At 48.6% G+C, this 22,446-nt stretch overlaps 13 protein-coding genes across 13 annotated transcripts, besides 14 other annotated features; all 13 read right to left on the reverse strand.

Annotated features, from left to right (window-relative positions):
* Positions 1-141: 141 nt before the first annotated feature.
* On the reverse strand, positions 142-1,257 carry TraAM80_03241 (putative kinesin; the record flags this gene model as incomplete). Its single annotated transcript, XM_029380218.1, has 1 exon — positions 142-1,257. The coding sequence occupies one exon, from the start codon at positions 1,255-1,257 to the stop codon at positions 142-144; it is 1,116 nt and encodes a 371-aa protein (XP_029239947.1).
* An 82-nt stretch (positions 1,258-1,339) lies between these two features.
* TraAM80_03242 (putative kinesin) lies at positions 1,340-2,257 on the reverse strand (the record flags this gene model as incomplete). The annotated part of the gene is made up of 1 exon (XM_029380219.1): positions 1,340-2,257. One exon carries the CDS (start codon positions 2,255-2,257, stop codon positions 1,340-1,342), a length of 918 nt encoding a protein of 305 aa, XP_029239948.1.
* A 269-nt stretch (positions 2,258-2,526) lies between these two features.
* Positions 2,527-4,023, reverse strand: TraAM80_03243 (putative mismatch repair protein MLH1; the record flags this gene model as incomplete). The annotated part of the gene is made up of 1 exon (XM_029380220.1): positions 2,527-4,023. The coding sequence occupies one exon, from the start codon at positions 4,021-4,023 to the stop codon at positions 2,527-2,529; it is 1,497 nt and encodes a 498-aa protein (XP_029239949.1).
* A 22-nt stretch (positions 4,024-4,045) lies between these two features.
* Positions 4,046-4,843, reverse strand: TraAM80_03244 (mismatch repair protein PMS1; the record flags this gene model as incomplete). Its single annotated transcript, XM_029380221.1, has 1 exon — positions 4,046-4,843. One exon carries the CDS (start codon positions 4,841-4,843, stop codon positions 4,046-4,048), a length of 798 nt encoding a protein of 265 aa, XP_029239950.1.
* A 452-nt stretch (positions 4,844-5,295) lies between these two features.
* On the reverse strand, positions 5,296-5,727 carry TraAM80_03245 (60S ribosomal protein L26; the record flags this gene model as incomplete). Its single annotated transcript, XM_029380222.1, has 1 exon — positions 5,296-5,727. One exon carries the CDS (start codon positions 5,725-5,727, stop codon positions 5,296-5,298), a length of 432 nt encoding a protein of 143 aa, XP_029239951.1.
* Positions 5,728-5,881: 154 nt separating this feature from the next.
* Positions 5,882-5,911: a microsatellite.
* A 214-nt stretch (positions 5,912-6,125) lies between these two features.
* TraAM80_03246 (uncharacterized protein) lies at positions 6,126-6,875 on the reverse strand (the record flags this gene model as incomplete). Its single annotated transcript, XM_029380223.1, has 1 exon — positions 6,126-6,875. The coding sequence occupies one exon, from the start codon at positions 6,873-6,875 to the stop codon at positions 6,126-6,128; it is 750 nt and encodes a 249-aa protein (XP_029239952.1).
* Positions 6,876-7,287: 412 nt separating this feature from the next.
* On the reverse strand, positions 7,288-8,373 carry TraAM80_03247 (putative leucine-rich repeat protein (LRRP); the record flags this gene model as incomplete). Its single annotated transcript, XM_029380224.1, has 1 exon — positions 7,288-8,373. One exon carries the CDS (start codon positions 8,371-8,373, stop codon positions 7,288-7,290), a length of 1,086 nt encoding a protein of 361 aa, XP_029239953.1.
* A 56-nt stretch (positions 8,374-8,429) lies between these two features.
* Positions 8,430-8,470: a sequence feature (A-rich).
* Positions 8,471-8,656: 186 nt separating this feature from the next.
* Positions 8,657-9,745, reverse strand: TraAM80_03248 (RNA 3'-terminal phosphate cyclase-like protein; the record flags this gene model as incomplete). Its single annotated transcript, XM_029380225.1, has 1 exon — positions 8,657-9,745. The coding sequence occupies one exon, from the start codon at positions 9,743-9,745 to the stop codon at positions 8,657-8,659; it is 1,089 nt and encodes a 362-aa protein (XP_029239954.1).
* Positions 9,746-10,074: 329 nt separating this feature from the next.
* Positions 10,075-11,157, reverse strand: TraAM80_03249 (putative cyclophilin; the record flags this gene model as incomplete). Its single annotated transcript, XM_029380226.1, has 1 exon — positions 10,075-11,157. One exon carries the CDS (start codon positions 11,155-11,157, stop codon positions 10,075-10,077), a length of 1,083 nt encoding a protein of 360 aa, XP_029239955.1.
* A 121-nt stretch (positions 11,158-11,278) lies between these two features.
* Positions 11,279-11,305: a microsatellite.
* A 321-nt stretch (positions 11,306-11,626) lies between these two features.
* Positions 11,627-11,654: a microsatellite.
* Positions 11,655-11,940: 286 nt separating this feature from the next.
* Positions 11,941-12,342, reverse strand: TraAM80_03250 (uncharacterized protein; the record flags this gene model as incomplete). Its single annotated transcript, XM_029380227.1, has 1 exon — positions 11,941-12,342. One exon carries the CDS (start codon positions 12,340-12,342, stop codon positions 11,941-11,943), a length of 402 nt encoding a protein of 133 aa, XP_029239956.1.
* A 184-nt stretch (positions 12,343-12,526) lies between these two features.
* Positions 12,527-12,548: a microsatellite.
* Positions 12,549-13,143: 595 nt separating this feature from the next.
* Positions 13,144-13,199: a microsatellite.
* Positions 13,200-13,258: 59 nt separating this feature from the next.
* Positions 13,259-13,294: a microsatellite.
* Positions 13,295-13,311: 17 nt separating this feature from the next.
* Positions 13,312-13,334: a microsatellite.
* A 29-nt stretch (positions 13,335-13,363) lies between these two features.
* On the reverse strand, positions 13,364-14,401 carry TraAM80_03251 (casein kinase II; the record flags this gene model as incomplete). Its single annotated transcript, XM_029380228.1, has 1 exon — positions 13,364-14,401. One exon carries the CDS (start codon positions 14,399-14,401, stop codon positions 13,364-13,366), a length of 1,038 nt encoding a protein of 345 aa, XP_029239957.1.
* A 49-nt stretch (positions 14,402-14,450) lies between these two features.
* Positions 14,451-14,485: a microsatellite.
* Positions 14,486-14,528: 43 nt separating this feature from the next.
* Positions 14,529-14,555: a microsatellite.
* A 252-nt stretch (positions 14,556-14,807) lies between these two features.
* TraAM80_03252 (putative cysteine peptidase, Clan CA, family C19) lies at positions 14,808-18,308 on the reverse strand (the record flags this gene model as incomplete). The annotated part of the gene is made up of 1 exon (XM_029380229.1): positions 14,808-18,308. The coding sequence occupies one exon, from the start codon at positions 18,306-18,308 to the stop codon at positions 14,808-14,810; it is 3,501 nt and encodes a 1,166-aa protein (XP_029239958.1).
* A 635-nt stretch (positions 18,309-18,943) lies between these two features.
* Positions 18,944-18,972: a microsatellite.
* Positions 18,973-19,464: 492 nt separating this feature from the next.
* On the reverse strand, positions 19,465-20,934 carry TraAM80_03253 (putative UDP-glucoronosyl and UDP-glucosyl transferase; the record flags this gene model as incomplete). Its single annotated transcript, XM_029380230.1, has 1 exon — positions 19,465-20,934. One exon carries the CDS (start codon positions 20,932-20,934, stop codon positions 19,465-19,467), a length of 1,470 nt encoding a protein of 489 aa, XP_029239959.1.
* A 314-nt stretch (positions 20,935-21,248) lies between these two features.
* Positions 21,249-21,284: a microsatellite.
* Positions 21,285-21,297: a microsatellite.
* A 659-nt stretch (positions 21,298-21,956) lies between these two features.
* Positions 21,957-22,436: a mobile genetic element.
* Between the last annotated feature and the right edge of the window lie 10 nt (positions 22,437-22,446).

Here is a 22,446-nt window from a genome sequence, read left to right on the forward strand (position 1 = left end):
CGACGTTACTACCTCCTCTCCTCGACATCTCTTGTCCCACACTCGCTCAACTGATTGTCATTCACAACTATTTTTTTTTCTTTTTTGTGTGTGTGGAAAAGGTATATAAACGACATTCACGTCACTACGGCGCAAAACTACTCACAGCAACTCCCTGTGTCTGGCAATATGTTCATCCCGCAACCGAAGGGCCTCCTGTAGGAGACTTATCTGCTCTGTCTGCGCCTTCAGGGTGTTGTCTTTGGTGGCAAGGGCCACCAAAACTCTCTCGTTGATGCTCGTAAGCTCCGCAGCGTGTTTCTGCTCTATGCTCTTCAGCTCTAAGGTGGCTGCATTCTTCGCCGCCTCCAACTCTATGTTCACCTTCTCCACCTCATGCTGCATGCCACCCACCTCCTCCACGTGCTTAATTTCAAACTGACGAAGTTTTCGCTGCCACTCCGTGTCAAGTGCATGCAGCCGCGTATCGCATTCGCCGCGAATTCTGTCCTCAATCGCCTTCACTCGTTGGTCAGTCAACTCCGCAGCCTCCCGCAGGCGCACAATATCCTCCTCTTTTCTATTCATTGCGTCAAGCGCACTCTTCAACTGTTCCTGCAACAGCTCTGCCTCGACCCGCAGCCGCTCATTTTCGCGGTTTATCTGGGCAACTCTGTCACGTAGCAGGTCATCATTGTTGTGCGACTCCGTAAGGTATTTTATATGCGTCTGCTCTAGTCGTTGCGTCGCCGCCGCCACTGCTGCATCTCGCTCCGCCTCACACTTGCGACGCAGTTCCTCCTCCTTCACCGCCAAGTAGTGTTTGTTGTGCACCTGTGTCTCCTTTTCCCTGCAGCTAAACTCCCACATAAGCTTCTCCTTCAGTTCGCCTACAATCTTGTTGGAGTTGGTCGTGATTTCTGTAACCTCCTTCGCCACCGCGTCGTGAAACGTCGCTTTCTCCGTTGCGGCGGTCTCCTTCAGTGCAAAAAGCTCCTTCTGCAGTCGCGATATTTCACGCTGCATGACACTCTTCTGCTCCTCAAAGAAGACTTCCATGTCCTCCGTTTTCTGCCTGGCCGCACGGCGTTCTTCCTCTAGCTGGCGATTCACCCGCTCAACCTCCTCCCTAAGGCGGTCACGGAACTCGTTCTGCTCGCGCGTCATCATGGCGTTGGCGTCGCGCGCCAATTTCGCCTTCACCTCCTCCACCGTCGCCTCTTTCGAGGCAATGACCTCGTCCCGCTGGCGAAGCTCGTTTTCAAACTCCTCCCGCATCCGCGCCTTCTCAGCCTTATGGCGGTTCAGCAAGAGCACGATGTCGGGCTCCAGCGACTGTAGCGTACTCTCCTTGATTCGCTTAGCCTCCGAGATACGCCACTTTTTCGCGGGCGGCTTTCTCCTGCGCCTGCCACCGGGTCTTCAGCTGAGCGATGGCAGCCGCGTTGGCGGACTCCAACCTTGCCACCTCCTCCTCCCGCCTCAACATTTCCTGCCTCAGCTGCGTTGTGAGCGACTCTACTGCCTTAGTGAGCTGTGTCTTTTCCCGCTGCAGGCCTTGCATCACCCGGCGATGCTCCTCCTCCGACTCGCGCAACCCGTTGCGCAGCGACTGCAGCTCGGTGCGATTGGCAGCCTGCACCTTCTCCACATGTTCCGCTTCCCGCTGACGCGCCACGCCCAGCCGCGCCTTCAGCTCCTCATTCTCCGCCCGAAGCTCATCGTTGCTGAACCGCAACGCTTCTATTTTGGCTTTGATGCCGTGGTAAACGCCAACGTAGGGATCAAGCGACCCACCAATCACATACGACGTGAGACAAGAAGCGGAGGCACTCGATAGTAACTGTTGTTGTTGTTGTTGCTGCCGCTGTGAAGGCGGATTCTGTGGCAGTGCGGCGGAAGTAAGCTTGTTGTGCGACAACTGGTTTAGCAATGTCGATGGGGCAAGCGAGATGCCCTCGGAAGCATACGAATCAGGCAGCATCTCCTCATGTGGGGTGAGGGACGCGGCCAAGCGCGGCCGTGTCGCGACAGCCTCGTCCAGATAGGAAAGAATATTCGCCACCTTCGCCTCGTTGAGCTCTCTAAGGTCGGAGCCTGCGCTGCTGCTCGCCGCTGCGCCCCTTGCACGTGGGGCCACATCCATCGTCACACGGAGCTCAAGACGACGGCAGCACAACGTCTCCTCTGCCTCCTCAGGGATGAACACCGTATCCCCCCTGTTCAGCACAAGGCAACGCCAACTAGAACAAAACAACAAAAACAAAAGTGAAAGCATAACTCACAACATGCAGGCAAGCACTTTATCAAAATGCATGCAGTCATGGATACATATATCAATATGTGCACATAAACAGTTGCTCGCATTAAAAAAGAGGGTCACCACAAAAGGAGCACGCATACGCACACAGAGCAAAGGAACAGAAAAAGAGAAAAAAAAAAATCAATAATTTGATCCGCTTCGCAATGGAGCCTTCGGCATGTAAATTATTCTAGTTTCATGTGTCATGTCCAGATCATTCATATATATATATAATCTGCAGATGTTCACTTCAGTGCAGCCATGAGGGAGGAAACACAAGCGACATGTCGCAATGTCGGTCGTCCATGAGGGCAATTCCACGGCTGCTCCAGATTGCCCAGTCGACTCACAACGGAGCTCATGGTCTTCTCAGAAAGAGCCGTGCCTATCATGATGCTGGAACGGCATGCTTTTGTTGCCATGGAGTGCCACACGCTGCGCAGCGGCTTGGTGATGGTACCATAAAGGACAAGCTGCTGCACTAATTCAATGATGTCGTGGGGTCCCACCACCTCGTACTGGAGCATGGGCACCGACGATACAAGCAGCTTGCTGACATCCTCGCCACGCCTCACAATAAAGCCATGCTGTCGGAGCTCATCACTGTGCAGCAACGCCAGATCTACATCATGTGGATTCATTGGCACTGGAACAGCCGTCAAGAGCGGTTGAGGTCGGGCCGTGTACTGACTCATCAAGCACTCGTAGTTAAACTTCTCATCCGCGGCATGCTGATCAATCACGAATACGTCATCTCCAAGCGACGCCAGAATAAATCCATGGTTGAACTGTCCGTGTATAATCATCTCCTTGAAGGAACTCTTGTCCAGACGCATTGCAAGTTGATTCTCCGTCTGCTCCGTGAGGGAGCCAAATTTTTGTCGCTCATTTCCCGTAGCTCGAGGGGGTGTCGACGCCACTTTACTGGAGGAAGGCAGCAAGGCCTGCATCGACATGTCCTTGAGTGAGGGAAAGCGCATGCTTGTCCGTGGGCCTGCTGGTCGAGGCTGGTTTGCCTCATCCGTTAAGAACACAGGCGACGTGCTGCCGTCCTCCACCTCCATCTGAGTCACGTCATCTGACGAGTCCACTGGACGCTCACGCTTGCAGGTCCGCGACAAAGAGGCATCCTCACTGCCTGAGCCTCTTGCCGCCGGCGAGCAGGGGGAAGAGGAGGAGCCGCTGCCACTTAAAATATCGTCACCCTCAGTATTATTGGTGTCTGTTCCCGCAGACGAACCACTCGCCGCCTCCGTTTGGGTGTAGTAGAGAGAGGAACGCATTTTCGAGATCTCGACCGACTCAGAAGCCGACAGTTTTTCAGCAGACGGAGGCGTCAACGGCGGGTCCGCTCGCCGATACGTGAACTGCGTGAGGGAGGCGGCAGAAACTGGGGTTCGCGTAAGTTTTGAATCCTGTGTAGCCTTCCAGTCCGCCCGTCGTGTCTGTTCAATACGAATGTGCCGGTCCACTCTAATGCCATCAGTTGATGCCTGAAATGCCGCGAGGGCCCGCGCATGGACCTCCTCCATATGTTTGCTTTCTTCCATAAAGAGCACCTTGCGCTTATTGGGCGCCAAATTCACGTCATAGGGAACACTCCTGTCGCATGCGAGGTGGACAAAAAAAACTGGGTGCACACGCTGAGACGCACTGGGCTGGCATTCGGCATATGCGTCATTGATGCCACGCGATATCATCGGCAGATCCACAAGCCTGCCGTCCAGTGCCAGAACCTGCATGTCAGGTGAGAGGCACCCAGCGTCAATCTTTGAGACAAAACCGGTGAGGGTGCCAAATGACATCTCCCACTCCACGCGGCTCATGTTGGCGAGGTAGCGGCCACCGTAGGCTTCTGCCAATGCACGCTGGATGTCGTTTGTCCCCGTCAACGACACCAGAGTCGTCGGCGCACTCCGCGGGCCTAAGCAATGCGTCACTAGCAGTCGTACGTGGGGATGTCGAAAGTGCGTACTGCTTCATGAGCAACGTGGCGGCAAGCAGTTGTTTTTTTTTGTTCTTGTTAAATTCTCTATGACGCACAGGAAGGGCTCGGAAGAGCTTCTCCACGACGACGGTGGTACCCGGATCGTTGCGCTCCCGTGACGCCCTCACACTGGTGCGGTGCGCCTTGATGTCATATGTAATGCAGAGAGTGACGGGCTGGCTCGCCGCCGTCATGGTCTGAATTGTCACCTCGCTCAGGTTGGCGAGGCAGTGCAGCGCTTCCCCTCGAAACCCCAGCAAGTCCCGCACCTGCGCCGCCGACGCATCGTCATCCCCCTGCTGATGCTTCGTCGTGGCCCTACACGCGAGAAGGGGCAAACAAACATCTTCTTTTACATTCCCCTCGCTGGTTAACAAATCGCTCAGCGCCATACCACTGCCGTCGTCATCCACTACAATCCTTTCCAGGCCGTAGTCCTCAAGGCGCACAGTGACGGTGTGAGCCCCGGCGTCCAGGCTGTTTTCCACCAACTCCTTCAGGACGCTAGGGAGACCTGTAATGACCTGCCCCGCACTCAACCTTCGTGCGCTCGCCGCATCCAAACGTTGTATCATCCCCTCGACAACACCACTGTTTCCGTTCTCTATGTCGGTGCGCTACTCCTCTGCCACGCCCGTGTGCCTTCACAACAAAAAAAAAAATGCGTCTATGAAAAACGACCCTTCACCCCCCGCGCCCCTCCTGCCTAGAGGTTTAGTGAAGCATGTGCACGCCCTCAGTACGTCAGAAGAAAAAGACGTCCACAAAGAGAGAAAGAGGGAAAAGGAAGGAAAAAAAAAACAAGTCATGACTTGGGTGTAGCACAATCGGTGGCGGAGAACCAACACCAGCCCTCCGAAGCACCGCCCAATGACGGTAAAGGAGGAGGCACTGAGGGAAGCCCCAGGAGCAATCATGGCAAGGTATAAAGTAAAAAAAAAGTAGAGAAAACAAAGTAGTTAAAGCAGTGTTTCTTGGCGAGACAACCCTTTGGGGGCTAAGAAACTCCCTTATCCCTTGCCCCTCGCTAGTCCATCTGCTGCATGGCCTTCTCGGCGGCGGTCACCTTGCCCTTGCCCTTGTCGCTCTTGGTGCTGCGATCCTTGCGCTCAAGGATGGCCTTGCGGTTGTGGTTGAGCTTCAGCTTCGTGACCTCCACGTTGGAGGGATGCACGCCGACCGGAACGGTGGTCCCATTCGCCTTCTCCCGGTTGACCTTGTCGATGTGAATCACCCAACGGAGGCGGTAGCACGCCGTGATCTTCCCCTCGCGTCCCTTGTACGCGCCACGCTTCACACGCACCTCGTCGTCCTTGTGGACAGGCATGGCACGCACGTTGTACTTGGCGCGAAGCTCCTTCGACAGCGGGGCGCTCATGAGGATGCGGCGCACATGGCTCGGCGCCTGAAAGTGAGCGCGGCGGGCCTTGCGACGGCTTCCACACTTGATGCTGGCCATTATCAACCTAGAAGCACTGCTCCGTGGGGCGATGGAAATACGTGACAGAGCAAAGAAGAACAGATTGTTGCACAGAAGGCCCCAGACTGAATGAGTGCAGCAGCGATACATACACACACATTGGGCCCGCATGCACAGAAAAGGAAGGAAATACAGAGCGAGGAGAGAGAGAGAGAGAAAGAGACCTCCCCTACTCCCCCCACCAACTCGCATGCACACACATTGGTTGCAAGAAATGCAGGCACCAAAATTATGTACAAACACAAAAAAAAAAAAAAACTTATTTAAAAAAATGCAGAAGCGATAGAAAATAAAGGAAAAGATACAAGCAAATAAATACAATTGACTGTAAAGCTTCCGGCGCCGCCTAGGCAGCCTCTAATGATACCACAATATTGCTAAATATGAGGTGGGGAACGACCCCCTGGCGTGCTGAATTGATCCCCACCATAGCGGTCACTGGCGTAGCGATCACCTCGTCGGTAGGCGTCACTAGGCGTGCGGCGCTCCTGGGGGAAACCGCCAACATTGTTTCGGTAGACCTCTCTGCCAATGTTCGCATACGCCCCCCAATCACGTGGTACAAAGTTGCCACTGTACGAATAATTCGGAGGCCCCGCACCTTGGCTTTCAGCGGCGTATATGGCGGACCCTGCAAACTGTGGTTGGGCGCCCGCCACGGGTGCACGCATCTTGATAAGTTTAATCATAAAAAACGTCCACACCCGAACGGCGGAGTAAAAAAACGAGATGCATGTAATCACAAATGACGTTCCTTGTATGCCGGAGGCAAACTTCACCTTCCAACATATTTTCACCTCAATCACAAACAAAGGAATGTCGGAAAAGAGCAGATTCACCACAATGCCGTAGATCCGGCGCCGTTTTGACACCTCCTCCGGCTCAGGAAAGCGCCATGCCCACATGTAGAAGACAGAAGCTACGAGAAGGTAGAAGACAGCGGCCACAATGCTCATGACAAGATATGCTTGCACAATTGACGCCCCTAACACGGGCACCTGATACATCACCCAGGCACAGTAGTTGGTGATGCAAAATAACGGGTGAATAAAGTGAATAAAGAAAGTTAAACACGTGATGAAGCGGCTTGTGCCACCCATACAATCTATGATGTTCCCGCTGCCCATTTCTGTTTTGGTATTAATTCCCTTTTATTCACCTTCCTTCTGTTCTTCTCTCTCTTTTCTTGTTGTTTTTATGCGTGTGCCGATTTTGGCTTCAACGGTCAATCAGGACACACCACGGCCCCTTCTACAAGCCAGAATTTGTTTTCGCACCCACCAAAAACAGAGTAGAAAGGCTACCGGGAGAAGAGAACCAAAAAAAAAAAGAGACAAAGCAACAGGAAGAATCAAAATTAAAACGGATCCCAAAAAAAAAAAAAGGAAGTCATTATTTGTCACGCACAAAAGTCCTTACTTCCCCCCCCCTCCCCACACACACACATACAAAGAAAGAAAGTGGTTTACGAGATGTGTTTTCTGTTTTCTCTCTCTTGCCGTTTGCTTTCTTCATTGAAGTTATGTTTTTTTCTTTCTCTCAGACACGCCCAGAGGACTGATTCAGCCTGTGCGCAACCAGGGATGCATGGGTTTGCTCAAAGGTTTGCTCCAACTCCGCGACTGGCTCCCTCAGAGATGCTTCTTCATCCTTCAACTCACCTATCCGCTTCCCCAGTCGTTCCAACTGCATGGCCTGGGAATCTATGACCCCGGCGCACGCCGATACTTGTTCATGCAAAACTTTCTTTTGATACCGCAACTGCCGCTCCCGCTTCTCGGCATCGTTCAAAAGCCGTGCAAGCTCTCTTACGCGGGTCTCCAAGAGGCGTACCTCCATCTCCGCCTCACTCTTGCCGTCCTGCCGTCTCATGCTCGATCTATGGGAAAGCGACCTGCTCCGCGTCCGCAGCTGAGATTCACCTTGGTTTTGTTTAGAACTTCTAGAACGGTGAAATTTGAACATCCGATTCTCCCCCGCCTGCGAGAGCGGTGTGCGGTCAAGTGAAATGAGTTTTGGCACGGCGTCAAGGAGCGATGGAACCGCCTCCGGAGCGCTCATCACGGGATTTCCCCGCAGCTCAAGGTAACGGAGTGCGCGCAACTCCCGCAACCTGTAAAGCTCCTCCACCTCGGCGATTTGATTAGAGCTCAGATCAAGGCTGGAGAGGTGCAAAAGAAGGACAAACGGTCGCACAGAGTCTAGCAGGTTGCTCTGGCAGAGCAACGTCGTCAACCCTTTTGGGAGGCCGTTCACATGCTGGCTAGTAATACGGTTGAAGCCCACGTTCAACTCCTGCATCCTCGGCGTAAAGCTTGATAACCCTTGTAACTCCTGCAAAGCGTTGTGCGCCACATTCAGTCGTACGAGTCCCCCAGGAAGGCTCGAGGCCTCAAGCGTCGCAAGGGAGTTGTGGGAGAGATCCAACACCGCCAGCGCGAAAAGCGCCTGACCCCCTGCAAAGCGGGCAATGCTATTATGTGACAGATCCAGTGCGCGGACGGCAATGTAGCGGCCCCGTGACGGCGCCTTCTTCTCCTCTTGGCGGAGCCCATCAGTGGCATCAAGCAACAGCGTCGAGGCATCGAAACTCTGAAGACCCTTGTGGGACAGACACAGATCCATTGCTGGCTCTTACCGTCCTCCGCCCTATCTATGAAATCCCTAGCAAAGAAGCCCGCAAAAAAAAAAGGAAGTAACCAACAACAAGAAAAAAAAAAAATGACACCTACCTTTCCTTCCTCGCTATGTCGCTCCAATGAAGATGACAGGCAAAAACGCATCCATGTTTTTTGTTGTTGTTTTTGCCGTTTCACTTTTAACCGCTGATTACAGCGTGTACGTGGCGTAGTTGGTACTCCCATTGAGGGAAAAACACCGCATAACACACAGAAACACACGCACACAGCTACCCACTTTTCTTCCACACGTTAACGGTGTTACTACCAACGCAGGTAATGAGGGTGCTGGGAGGCAGATTATCTCCCATCGGCGATGGCTCTTCCTTCGTTGCGCACGACACCCCGAAGTAGGCCTCCAGTAACATCACGGCGGAGACAATGCTCCCTGTCAACTGGCCAAGCCGCACCGTTGACACTTCGTCTGGGCTGAGTGCCATAAGAAGCAGCACAAGCATCTGGTGATGCGCATCCACGCAGCCACCTCCAAACACTTGGTCAAGAAGAAGTTCAGCGGTGCGTTTCCCAACAGTCTCCGGAGGTTCCTGTGGTGCGGCGGTTGCCTCCTGTGATATCACGCAATGCTTGCTGGTCGTCTCGGCCACCAAAACGACCCCGTAACCACTCGATGGCTCCCCATGGTGTTGCTTGGAGTTGTCTAAATCCGTCACCACGTAGACGTCAGGAAGAAGATTTAGAAGCACGCCCTTCGCGGCAGTGGCCGCACGTTGGGCGAGATCCGCCGCGACACGAGATCCAAACGAGATCCCTCGAATGCGGCGAACCCGACCTCGTGTTGTGGCATCAATGGAGTTTAACTTCCGCACCGCCTTGCACTGCAGGTCAATGGCCCCGCCCCCGCCTGGGTGTGCTCCGCGACGAATGATTCGCACACTGCACTCTACACCAAAAAGCTGCAACCAGCGCGTCGTCACCGTTCGGAGTGTGTCAACGGAGAGGTCCAACTCACCCTGCGTCGAACCAACCAGCGTCAGCCGTGTGTCCAGCTTCGCGAAGGGAAGGAGGAGGACGGCAACCTCGGCGATGTAGCTCACGCAGCGGCTGGTAGGAACCTCATGCGAAAACGTCCCGCCAAGGATCATGCCCGGGTAAAACGTCAGGGTGGTGTTGTTTTCTGTGCACTCGAACTTAGAACCTGTCGTTACGCGATCGATGAACTTGAGGAAGTTGGCCTCGCATACCTGAATCCCCTCCGGCTCCGCATCGTCGTGAATGCCCAAGATGCGGACCGGCTTGTTGGTGAGCAAACTGCACACAATATGGTGCCGGAAGAGACTGCTGCCTTCAAACTCGAGCATTGTCGCACCCACTTCGCTTGCAGCTGCCAAGAGAAAAGAAAAGGATTTCGGCACTCAACCCGAGAGGAAAAATAAATATACAAAAAGGAAAACGATGCAACCCCACAAAGATTGAAAAAAAAAAAAGAGGGGAGATGTGTCTGTTGTCCATTCAAACGCCCAGATGCCAGGAGCGCACGCCCTCGTTCGTTGTCTTTCATTTTTTTTTTGCCGCTGCTTTCGTCGCGCATCGTCACTTTGTCTCCCCCGGGCAAACATTCCGGTCGCCCCTCATCATCGTAAGCGCCAGAGGACGAAGAGGGAAACACAACAGGGGAAGAAAAAAGGACTCACCACAAAAATCTCCACCAGGCCGCTGTCTTTCCTACTACCTCCTCACCAGCTGCGCTGTCCAACGCCCTGGCAGCAGAGCGCCCGTCGGACCTTTCAAGGAATTCGCGAGGAAGCCGCTCACCGAATTTTTCTTCATCGTACCCCCTAGAAATGCCCTCGTAAAGCTTCCACGGCATGGGAAGAATGTGCGATTTGGCAAGCGTGCACAACTCACCACATTCTACTATCGTAAATTCCTTCTTTGGGGCGTTGCCATGCTTTGAGCCCGCAGCATTAATTCGCTCAATCACATCAAATCCCCCAATAACTAAGGCAAAGATTTGCGGGGCGTAGTCGCCTGCAGAGACATGAATGGCAAAATTTGGGCTTTCCTTGTTGACACCGTACGCAATGGACGACAAGGCCCCTCGCCATGAACCGGTGCCAAGGTGCTCGGTTGGCAAGTAATGTGGATTAAATCCGGTGACGTCGTGCGTCATTTCCCGCCCGTCCCCAAATATCAAACAATGCCGTGGAACAATGGCAGCCAACTGCATACCTCGAAAGGAGTCACCTGTTTCACCGCTCCCTGTACACCGCCTGTGGAAGTACTCACAGTAAAGAGGACAGTTCTCGTTGAGAAGCCCAATGACAACACGACCAATGTCTGCGCCGTTCTCTGCAACGTCAAAGTAAACCACACTGCCAATACGAAGATCCGCCGGCATGTGGGCCACCCCGCGTATCATGCGTTCGCTGGAAAGCTGCGTTCGGTAAAATACGTAAAGGATAATGAGCAACAATACAAAAATTCCCACCCTAATGGCCATCATGACGATGGCGTACTGCCGCGCATGTTCCTCGCACCACGCCATCATTACTAGTTCCAAATCCGTCAAGACACGCTCAGGAGGAGGAACTTCTTCTATTAACGTAAGCGGGAGTCGCTTCACCCGTATTAGCGCATTCCCCTTCTCATCTCGGGTGGTCATTGCGTCACCTGCGGGGTTGCTGCTGCTTCCGCCACCATACCCGACACAAAACAATACCGAAGAGCTGCAAAACAGTAATCGTTGGTGGTGGAAAGGACCAACCCCCATACGCACCCTCGCAACTTCAGTAATGCAAGCAACTCTAACGGGACGCACACCTGCGCACCTCCTCCCAAGAGCAAGCATTTCCCCTAATAAATATGTCTGATGTCTGCGTACGTATCCACGGATAAATAAATAAATAAATAAATAAATATGCTGCCTAAGCCTCTTAAAGCCCAGCTGTCAACGCGCCGTCCAGGCTGGGTGAATAGATACTAAGCACACCACTCAGATAAAATAATATTTTTTGAAAAAATAAAATGGAGAGAGAGAGACAGAGACACTCTCCTTCCAACCTTGTCTAGCTACGATACTACTGTGTCCACAGGAGAACAGACGTAAATGCGACTGTCTCCGCCTTTATGTGCACAGAAGACGCGCCTGGTGAGGGGGCCTTCTCACTTTTTCCTGTAGAATAAAAGAACAAGAAGATCGTAGTTTGTTTCAGTCTACACATCCTTTCACCTCGAAGAAGACCCACACCCACACACACATACACACACTAATAAACCAATTGGTGCACAAAGCAATCTACAAAAACTGAGGCCTCGCCGTGAACCCACAACGTGGCAGCCGTTAAAGGCCCCGCAACCGCCCCTCCCCCTCGCATGACGAGCCGCTTCCACCACGCCACCAGAATTGAAGTCACGACCACACGATGCGCCATCCGCTGGGTTGCTCTACGATCGCACGCAGGTAAAAAAGGTGCATCCACGCCGTGGGCGTCAAGAGGGTGCAATACCACGTCCAATTGCCGCGTCAAGACGCGCCGCCCCTCCTTTAGTGGAGTCACCCTGCAACGCGGCATTGCCCGTACAGACGCCAATGCGTTGAGCCAAACACTCGGCGCACGTCGACAAAGCAGGAGGAGCCGTCCGTGCTTCCACCTGCATGAGAAGAGAGTTGCGGGAGCTCCGCAGCGATGCCCCCCTGCCACCTCGACGCCCTCCACAGCTGAAATAAGCAAAGCATTTCCCAACCGTGCAAATCCACACGCCCGTGACGAGGCAACTCGTCGGGTGCCTGTGACACGCACATGGTGTGAGTCCAGGCGTCCATACACACAAATAAAAGGAGCAAGATAAGGCGCCTCAAACTGCGGTCAGTACAGGGCCCGTAAACACAGCTGCCTTCCTGCAAACCAAAGAATTGGGTCACAGCGTCAGTTAAGCTCAGCCTAGTGTCAGCCATTGAAGCCGTGGCCTCGCGTTAGGTCGCACCATTGGCAGGCGTGCCAGTGCAAAAGATGCTCCAGCCCCCGTCCATGCCTGAGCAATCTAGGAAACAGTGGTCATCCTCAAATAAATAACAAACGTAACAAAGAAACTGCAGTCACCACCTTCCACCGCGGCATCCTTGGAACCATCAAGCACTCAAAAAAAAAAAAAAAAAAACAAGAGGAATACAACAAGACCCTCTCACTCATCTGTTTATCCACACTTGGTCATACATTCCCCACACAACCTTATGAAAACAAAGAAAAAAATACAAATAAGGAGAAAAGTAGCAAAAAAAGGTGTGAAATCAAGGCAAATTCCACGTTTTTTGTACTTGACTATGACATGATAATTTTGATGTTTAGTTTTTTATTTGCCTGTTTTTTTTTGTGTGTTTCCTTCTTTTCTCCTCAGATGGGGCGCACACGAAAGCGGTTACCTCTTTTGAGTGCGTGTGTTTTTCTTTTGTTTTAACGAAGTAAAAAAAAAAAATTTGCGCACTACATTTTTACTTCCAAAAAATGAGGCTCTGCTGCTGAGGGGGGAAAGAGAGGGAGTGCCGTAAACCACTGACAGTCCAACGAGAGACAAAAAAAGAATAAAGTGTGCTGGTTCGCCGGGCCCGTTACCGCCCCCACCCACCCACAGACACACCGCCCAGCTTCGCGGAAAAAGTGTATAGTACACATCTGAGCCGAGTTTCTTCTTCCAATCAGAAAAGAAAGATGAAAGTAAGAAGAAAATGCGTCAGGCACGTAGCTACGTTCTTTTCCCCTTCTTTTTTTTTGTTTTTGCTTTTTTTTTTAAATTCTCTATTCTTTTTTTCTCTTTCAGCCTTTCTTTTTCCCCCTATCTCTTTCATTGTCTCGACTTCTTTTTTGCCCTTCTTAATAATAAAGATATATATATATATTTATGCATGTATAATTTCCTTCCGGTTGCTCCCACCCACCCACCCCACCCTCCTTGTTGCCTGGTTCTTTTTTTGGTGCTGGCTACGTCCCGGCCTTATTCTCCGCCGCCTTCACCGTGTGTTCAGCCCGCACAGAATCAAAGTAAGGGTGCTGCATGGCCTCTAACGCCTGCAAACGCTTCACGTGATCGTACTGGAGCAGGTGATCTAGGAAGTCGAGGGCCTCTGATGAACACAAATGTTGATTCTCTCGGGTTATAAATGTACTCCAGGGCTTTTTGCTATGACGACCCACTGCCGCCTCCAAAAGAGGCGAAAGCTTCAAGTTGTACTTTTGCAAATACGCGAATAACTCATCGGTGCCTAGAACTTTAGCAATGCGAACCAGCTGATCGTTGTTGTCCTTTCCATGGAAAAACGGTTCCTTCATAAAGATCATGCCCGCGAACATACACCCAAGCGACCACATGTCAAGCCTGTAATCGTACATTGGAAGCTCAACTAAGAGCTCTGGACCTTTGAAATAGCGAGAAGCTACACGGGCGTTGTACGTCGTGGCGGGATGGTAAAACTCGGCCAGACCCCAGTCAATGAGAACAAGTCTACGTCGGATATGGTCGATCGTGATGTTGTTTGGTTTGACGTCGCGATGCATGATACCCATGGAATGTGCATATTCCAAGGCCTTGAGAAGCTCAAAAACATAGTAACGGACGTCTTGGTCCGTCAAGATGGGAAAAATGGTTCGGAAGTCAGAGGATGGAACGTACTCAAAGATAAACGAGGGTGTCTTACTGCATGGATCGCGTACCACGTCAAACAACTCCACAATGTTGGATCCACCCTGAAGATTTTGAAGAATCTTAAGCTCCCGCAGTATCTTCTTCTTCTTCACAGGCTTGAGCACTTTTATAACCACCTGCCGATGGAATTTGGTGTCCCACCCTAGAAAGACATCGCTGTACTTCCCTCTGCCAATCTTTTCAACTATCTCATAGCGCTCGGGCGAACTCCATTGAATTCGCGCAGACTCGTAATCCCAGTAGTCTCGCGGCTTATCTACATTCACACGCGCGTACCGGTGCATACCTTCTGGATTGGCCTCTGATGGTGCAGACATCATCGGCAATTATCACTTTTTTTTAGTCGTTTTGAAGAGGAACATGACGTTGTTTTTCCGTTTTTTTTGTTTTTGTTTTTTTTTAAGGAAAAGAAAAAGGAGGAGATACAGCATTACATGAGAAGTGTAACAAAAATAGTAATAATAATAACAAGCGGTGGGGTCGTAAGGAATCACTCCATCCGACGCATTTGCGTGTGGCACAAAGGCAAAAGGAGCAAACAACAACAACAACGTGCAAAGTAAATTCAACAGTAATTTGTATACGAAACCACAAACTTGTCTGCAAGAAAACAAAGAAAACGGATCCCACATTATATATATTGTATGATGCATATGCATTCGTAGTCCTCTTTTATATTCCGTGGGAAGGAACAAAAGAAAGAAAAGAATGCTAGTTATACCGTTAATTAAGTATGACAACCTTGCCCTCCTTATTTGCGGAACGCTTCAGCAAGGGAGCGTGTTCAAGGCCCAAGAATGCCATCTTGAGCGGATACTTCTGGTTGGGCTGGTAGTACGACTCAAGGCAAAATGCAAATAACTGCTTTCCTAATGGGCAATTAGGTTGGACTTCCACAACGTAATTCTCCCGTACTAACGCCATTTTCCAATCCATCACGGCTGCTTCAGAAAGCCCTAGTTTATACGCAATACGTCGCAAAAGATCAGGAGCTAATTCTGCATGGTCAATGTAAATGCTAAACGGATCTCCGTGAGTTTGAACAGAAGTTGAACGCTGGCGATCCATGGTAAAATGGTGTACATGAATGAGCGATTGATTTTGTGGGGGAATACCCTCGATCAGCCTCGGTATTTGCTCAATACGATACTCCGCGCTCTCTTCAAAGGTTGAACGCTCAAATGTATATGGATGATGCTTGTCAAATAAATTGAAGATTCTTCCCTGCCAAACATCTACGAGCCGGAGCTCTTGCCACGCGTCATGAGGGTCCAGATTCCTGTAAAACTGTATATCGGCGTCAAGCCCATCTTTCAGTTGCCCTTCTTTTTCCCTCTCCTTTTTCGTCAAAATTGGATTTGTTTGAAACGAAGCAATAAAACTAGAGTTCGCTGCCTGAATCTCCTTAACACACGTAGTGAAAAGTTCTTTCGGTGTGATAGAAATTCCCAGTGGAAGTAACACCCAGTGCTGACTAATGGGCTTCACGCGCTCATTAAACAACTTGAATTGAAGCGAATGTGCTGCCTCTATCTCCGTCACTGTAAACTTGCAGTACTCATAATAAAGGTATCGCGTAAACCCGTTTTGTCGTGCAACCGGAGGTGATAGCAACTTTGCAAGGGTTGGACGTTCCGTTCTTCTACCCTTCATAAAATAAGGCAGCATCGTCGTAGGGTTGTGCATTGTAAAACGAATACGATCATAATTGCGTGGATCACAAATAAGATGCGCTACATATCGCTGAAGTTGTTCATATGTCATGCTTTCTGCTAGCTGGGTGTCAATCAGTGTCGGATACGACGGCGGGAGATTCAACTTAATCTCCACAGGAACTCTACGTAGAAGAAACTGCTGAAAACTCACAATGTCAGGATAAAAAATATCTTTTTTGTCCTCTACAGCAATTGGTTCTTGCCACACCAAAATGTCTCCAGAGATCAAAACCTTTGAGCATTTAGAATAGGTGTTGGAGTCGTACTTGCACAAGACAGATAATCCCTCTTTTTCCTTCTCAGCAACGTTCCCAGAATTGAGTGTGAATGCACCTAACGGTGTCTCAAGCAAAGGCACAACCAATGCCTCGGCGTCATCTACACATCTTCGGCCTCCTTCACTCAAATGATGATTGGGTTTTATATTTTTATCAGGGGGGATGTTTGCTATACGTTTCCGAATAAATGGTTCCATGAGCTGAATAGCCTCCTCTGAGGTCACTGGTCTCTTGTGTGCCAGAACTGTACTTCCCAAGAAGACAACCTTCAATTGCAGGGGAATGTACAGTTTATGATGAAACAGCTCGTACTTCACCGTGTCATCCCTCTCATCCTCGTCAACCATAACATAATTGGCATTGGAGGGGGTTACAACAAAAACGCAGCTTTCCTTTCCACCACACAAAACATCTGCTACCGTCAAACCTTGAATAACTTGCTTATGTAAACGAACACAACCATTTTCCTCTCGCGCTGAAGAATACCACAGTAATTGTTCAGAACTAGGAATGTCCAGATGTTTTTCAACGAACGATTGGAACACAGGTAGAGCCTCAGTACTTAATAAAACCCTAAACGTAATACTTGATGGAAACTCTTTACCTTGCGGTCGACGACACCATAGAAACCCATGCTCCTCCTCAATATCATGTGGTTGTATAAAATAAATCCTTCCGTAAAGGTGATCTTCAGCCTGCTCCTTCAAAAGTCGTTCATATTCGCTTTGCTCCCATTCCAATTGTCGCACCACATGCCACGGAACATCTTCTGCTGCAATAGGTCGTAACAAATGTCTCATTTCAGAGGTTCGTATGTAAATCAACATATAGGCGTTGGTTGTATTTGGAACTTCGGAACCCCAATAATTGAGTTTAAATCCACCAAAATTTGCCCCAAAAACTTCTCGAAGAGAAGCTAGTGAAACCTCTTCATCATTAAATCTATACCATGCGTCTAAACACCTTAAGAAACAGAAATAATGACCAAATCCGGCGTCCGATCCAGAGTGAACTAAAACGCTGCAAAGTGTATAATTTGTATCCTCCGCTGATGCATGGGGCATATATCTCGATAAATCCAAGTTGTTATAGTAATCCCAACGACTCAAGACTTTGGTTTCTCCTCTTTCTACATCGTAATCAAATCTTGCCAAATGCAGAAGCAAAATAGGTGGGGTACGCTTTAAACGCACCCCTTTTTCTGCTCGATGGTAAGACTTTGTCCCATTATTTTCCAAGCAATATTTGTTTTTCCCATCCAGTACCTCAACCTGAAACAATCTCTCAAAGCTTGTGTAGATATCAGTTGTGTCTTTGACGACTAGCGGAATATCGTAAAATAATTCCTCCCTCAATCCATGATAACCCACCTCATCGACGCAGACAAAGTTCTCCATAACTCCAACAAATAATCGACTAATGGCATTCTTCTTTGTAGTAGATGACGAATCCCCCTCGTGAGGTTGTTGAACCTGATTCAATTTGCCTTCCAAGTTATCTAATAGCTTGTACGTCATCTCGTGAACATCGTGTTGAATAAAGCCATCGGTAGAACTCCATCCAAAAGATTCAGTCAGTTCTGTGGTGTCAACTGCTTCATTTCCTCTTTGAAGAAGACAAAATAATCTCTGAAGGGCATATGGAATAGATTTTTTCCGTTTGATACTCATATCATTTTTTCCTTCTCCTTCCTCGCCAGTTGGCATTTGATAAATAGTCCATCGAAACTCCGAGATATGAAATAATGCTTGCAAAAGAGAATTCAAATAACATGTCGCTCCCTGGTTTAAGAGCCCATTGTACTTGGTCCTTGACTTACCACCCCCACTATTTAAAAACATCTTTCGTTTAGGGACGGGAATAAATCCATCAGATTTCTCTGTCGTAAACGCTTCACTGTTGACAAAAGAATAACCAAGAAGGTGTGCATTATACAAAGAAGGACTCCAATGATGTGCACTCAAATGATGATGGAGCATGTACTTGTCGACGATTGACCCGGATCCATGAATTGCCGTCAAGCTTTGCAACGCTCGAAGAAACGCCGGATAAAGGGAACTGTGGATGCCGCATTCCTCAAATATGGCAATACGCTCTTTACCTGTCATTGTTGCCAAATCGGCCAATGAAGTTTGGCATTTCTCCAAATCAGCGTCGGGGGGCAATAAATCCCGATCAAATAAGTGGTCACTCCAAAAAACGTGTCGAACAATGCCAAGCACATTCAGCATTTTTACTGTACAAAAAAAAGCATTAAAAAAAGGGGCATAAAAAAGCATATATATATATACACTCTTATTATTATTATGGTCAATTTGAAACTACAAAAATCATTTTAAAAGAGTTTAATAAAACATATATAATATGTACATCACTTCTCAAAGTGCACAGACAAGGGCAACGAAAAATGTTTTTGAAAGTGGAACTCTAGCACAAACATTACATATCCGAGAATTTCTGAATGACAATAAGCGTAAAATCCTTGTCTGGGGCCACCATAATTTCATTTTTTTTGCTCCTTATACGTAGGAAGGAAAGATCGTTCGTCGGGTCCAAGTCTCTCACGCAATGGCGAGCTTTTGCAGCTAATGCCGTGATCAGATGTGCATACTTGTTCTGAGTTACAGTATCTTCAATTGTGCTTCTGATGGGAACACCCTCATTACTCACCACAATTATACCAGTCACATTCGGTCGCTGGCTAATACGCTGAAAGGTTTCCTCGATCTCGGACATCCGTACCAACCTGAAACTTTGTTATTGTTGTTGATTGCGTTTTTTTTTTGTGCAGTTCACCTAGGGAAAGTGTAAAAATACTTTTGAAAGGACGTTACATACCACACGGGAGAAGTGTCGAAAGCAGAACTATATATATGTATATATATATATATATATTGAAGATCCAAAGTAACTCTTCCACGTCAAAATAACTATAATAAATGTGACAATCATCGGATGGGTTCCGCTCGAAAACAAAATACAAAATAATAATAAAAGAATGAATCTAAAATACTCCCGACCATGTTCACATAAACCGTCGCCATTGTAACAAAAAAAAAAACCGTAACCCCCACGGATGTTCACTTGCAATCCGAAACGTTTTAAAGGCCCCTGTCTCGTCTTCCGGAAATAATAAATAAATAGGAGCAGGTAAGTTTATTTTAACATAAGGTTTTGCCCCATCAAGGTTTTTTTTTCCTCAGCCGTACGAAGACTCACAAGAATGATAAAGCCACACGTGCAGATATACAACAACCACACTTTTTTTTGCCATAAAAAAAAGAAAAAAAGGGAAAAAATATATTTATTCTGCCCTTCTCATTAAAGGGAATACATCATCACTCATCACCATTCTTATCAAATAAGTTCAAAGAAACAAATACATATTCAGTCCTGTTTTCTGTGAGTCTCCTTTGCCAATTTCCCACGACAAATCACCTTTACAATGGCAAAAATAACCATAGCAACCACTCCACTAATGGCAAACAAAACGTCCAAATCGTGTTGCTCAATAAAAGGTAGCTGTGTGAACCGGCAGAAAAAATCCTCATTATCAATACCCAGAGAAACCACTAATTCAACCACGTCAGCCGCCCTTCTAGATCCTCCCATTACATATCCCATTCGCCTAATTTTCGTGAGGTTGCTAAATATATCCAGGTTGTCTTTAATTTGCATAACCTCATTGATAAAATAAGCGGGATGTAAAGCACCTTTATCTAATACCACCCCTAGCCCAGCATTTCTTGCCCTCACACAAATGTCCATTCGATCGGGGGAAAATCCCAATCCCAATATTGGAACACCACTCTTTACGGCCTCATAAACAGAAGTACCTCCACAATGCGTTAAAAATGCCTTTGTGTTTTTATGTTTCAAAATAGAGCGTTGTGAAACTAAATATGACGAAAATATTCTAAAACGTGTCTCATTATTTTTGTCCCTCAATGATGCATGCATATCATCAGGAAGTTCCCACAAAACACACATTAACGTATTCTTGGTAAATATCTCGACAGATTCATATAAAGCCCTTGTCCATTCACTGGGAAAACGCGAAATGTATCCCAAGCTTATATAAAGAATACCATCTGTACATCCGTTCATCCACGCCATCCAAATGCTATTAATAGATTCCGTCTCTCTACTACGTGGACTCAGGAAACCAACTGAGTGAACATTGGGACAAAATGGTTGGGCGACATCCAAGCCAAAAACAAAAGGTGCAATGATATGCCGTCTATACAAGAGAGTCTCAAAGGACTCATAAGAACCGTCCATTTTTGTATTTTGCATCTTTGCAATCCAGTAGTTTAATCGCTGAACAAAGTAATTTTTTAGTCTCTGCATTCCACTCATGCGGACACTCAGTCCACTTCCAGGTGAAGGAAATGACGGGTTCATCTGAACTGGCCACTGCGGTGATGACCAAAGAAAAATGCTGGGGATGTGCAAACTCCTAGCAAGAGTATCCACGCCCCATGTTTCAATGTCCACTATAAGACCATCAGGCAGTGAATGCGCCTTTTTTAGAGCCGTTTTTAGGCCTAAAGCAAAAAAAATGTTGAAGTTCCTTCTCGTGTGCTCATTTGAAACAAAAATGCGTAAATCCGAAAGCATTCCTGCTCCATACTTTTCCTTTGTGTAAGATTGATTGTATTCACCAATCGAAACACACTCAACTCCCATAATTCTGAGACATTCCTTCATAAAAGACTCAGGGACATAAACAGACACCTTATGGCCACGCAAACACAATTCCTCCGTAATGCCCGACATCATAGTGAAACGGTCTCTTTCAGGAAATGGGACCACTCCAAATTCTAGACCATCAATCCCTAAAAATACAAGCTCCATTGGCGCAAGCAATACAAAAACAAACACAACCCCAACACATAATTTCATTCTTTCCTTATCCTACAAAAACAAAAGATACAACTGCAAAATAGAAGGTATAAAAGACACAGTATTTTTATCCAAAAAAAAGGTAAAACAAGATAATAAAGACAGAAGCAAATATGAATTCAATATGTAATTAGTAAGAGAAATTTTAAAAGCCCTTCGCGGGACATTTTCAAATCGAAAAAAAAACCCCTCAACCATGAGCAAAAAAAATAAAACTATTATATGTCTCCTAATTACATTTGAATCGCGGTATTCAATCAAAACTATTATTATTATTGTTATTATTTATTTATTTATTTATTATCGCCATTATTACCGCCACAATCATCATTATCTATCCTTGTGTAAAAAACTTGTATGCGTTTCTTGCACTTCATTAACAGTTTGTTGACCTTTTCTAAATTGTTTTTCCCCGCCGCCTTTTGCTGACGCTATATAGAAAACAACACCATCTAACTGCTAGCTCTCCAATGAAAAGGGGAAAAAAGGCGTCATAGTACACACACAGCACAAGAACCCCTACTACTACATAAAAAAAAAAACGACGCCTTTGCCACAGTATGCTGCCCAGCTGGAAGAGCAAACATCGGCCCCCACAGCTAAAAGCAAAAGCATGAGACTCAATAATGCCGGTACCCCAACCCGCCCCCAACATACGCAAGCACGCCAGCCAAACCCCGCTCGAACCGAACGAGGACGCACCCAACGCACACCAAAAAACAATCGGCTGCTCGTCGGTCGCCCAACCAATTGTATGCATCCCCCATCGCCAGGCGGCCGCCCTCCGTTGTGGAGGGCCGCCCAGCCGGCAAGCCCGAAGACTTTCCATGCGCAGCACCCCTTTTCCCGCCGGCGCCTCACCCACTGGCGGGAGCCAAGGTTATCCAGACTGAGGAGGCGCAAACCGCATTCACAGGCGCGCCACGGCAACCGGCAGAAAACTTAGCGCCACCCCTACTAATTTGCTGCGCCCCGCCGCCCAGGTGCCAAGCGGACGGCGCGCAACGACGAAAGGCTCCCGCCATGCAACGACTACCATCGAAAAAGCTTTTCGACGCGGAGACCATCACCAATGCAAAGACACATTGTTGCGCGGCCAAGGGGTCCGGGCAACCAAGGAGCGAACGAGACAGCGTTCGTTGCGGGCCATCCGCCTCGTTCGCGGAGGCCCGCCAACACTGCAGCTGCAACGTTCGCCGCCTTGTGCTACTGTTTCGATTTCCCTTACCGTCCAGAGTGTGTACTCAGTGCGTTCTGTGTTGTGCGGGGCTTGTGTTTGAACGGAAGACCACATCACAGAAGCCGCATTTCGGCCCAGAAAGGGGCGGAGGGTATTACGGGCAAAGAGGCCGACGACAATGCACGGTAAGGTTTTTGCAACCCACCCACACGGCATCACAGTACGGGCATTTCTCCTTTTGACGACTTGTGGACGGCCGTTTTCCCGCGGGAGATGCGGCAGTC

The sequence above is a fragment of the Trypanosoma rangeli genome, assembly GCF_003719475.1.
Source record: "Trypanosoma rangeli strain AM80 chromosome Unknown Tra_15.4_contig_00082, whole genome shotgun sequence".
Classification (NCBI taxonomy): domain Eukaryota; phylum Euglenozoa; class Kinetoplastea; order Trypanosomatida; family Trypanosomatidae; genus Trypanosoma; species Trypanosoma rangeli.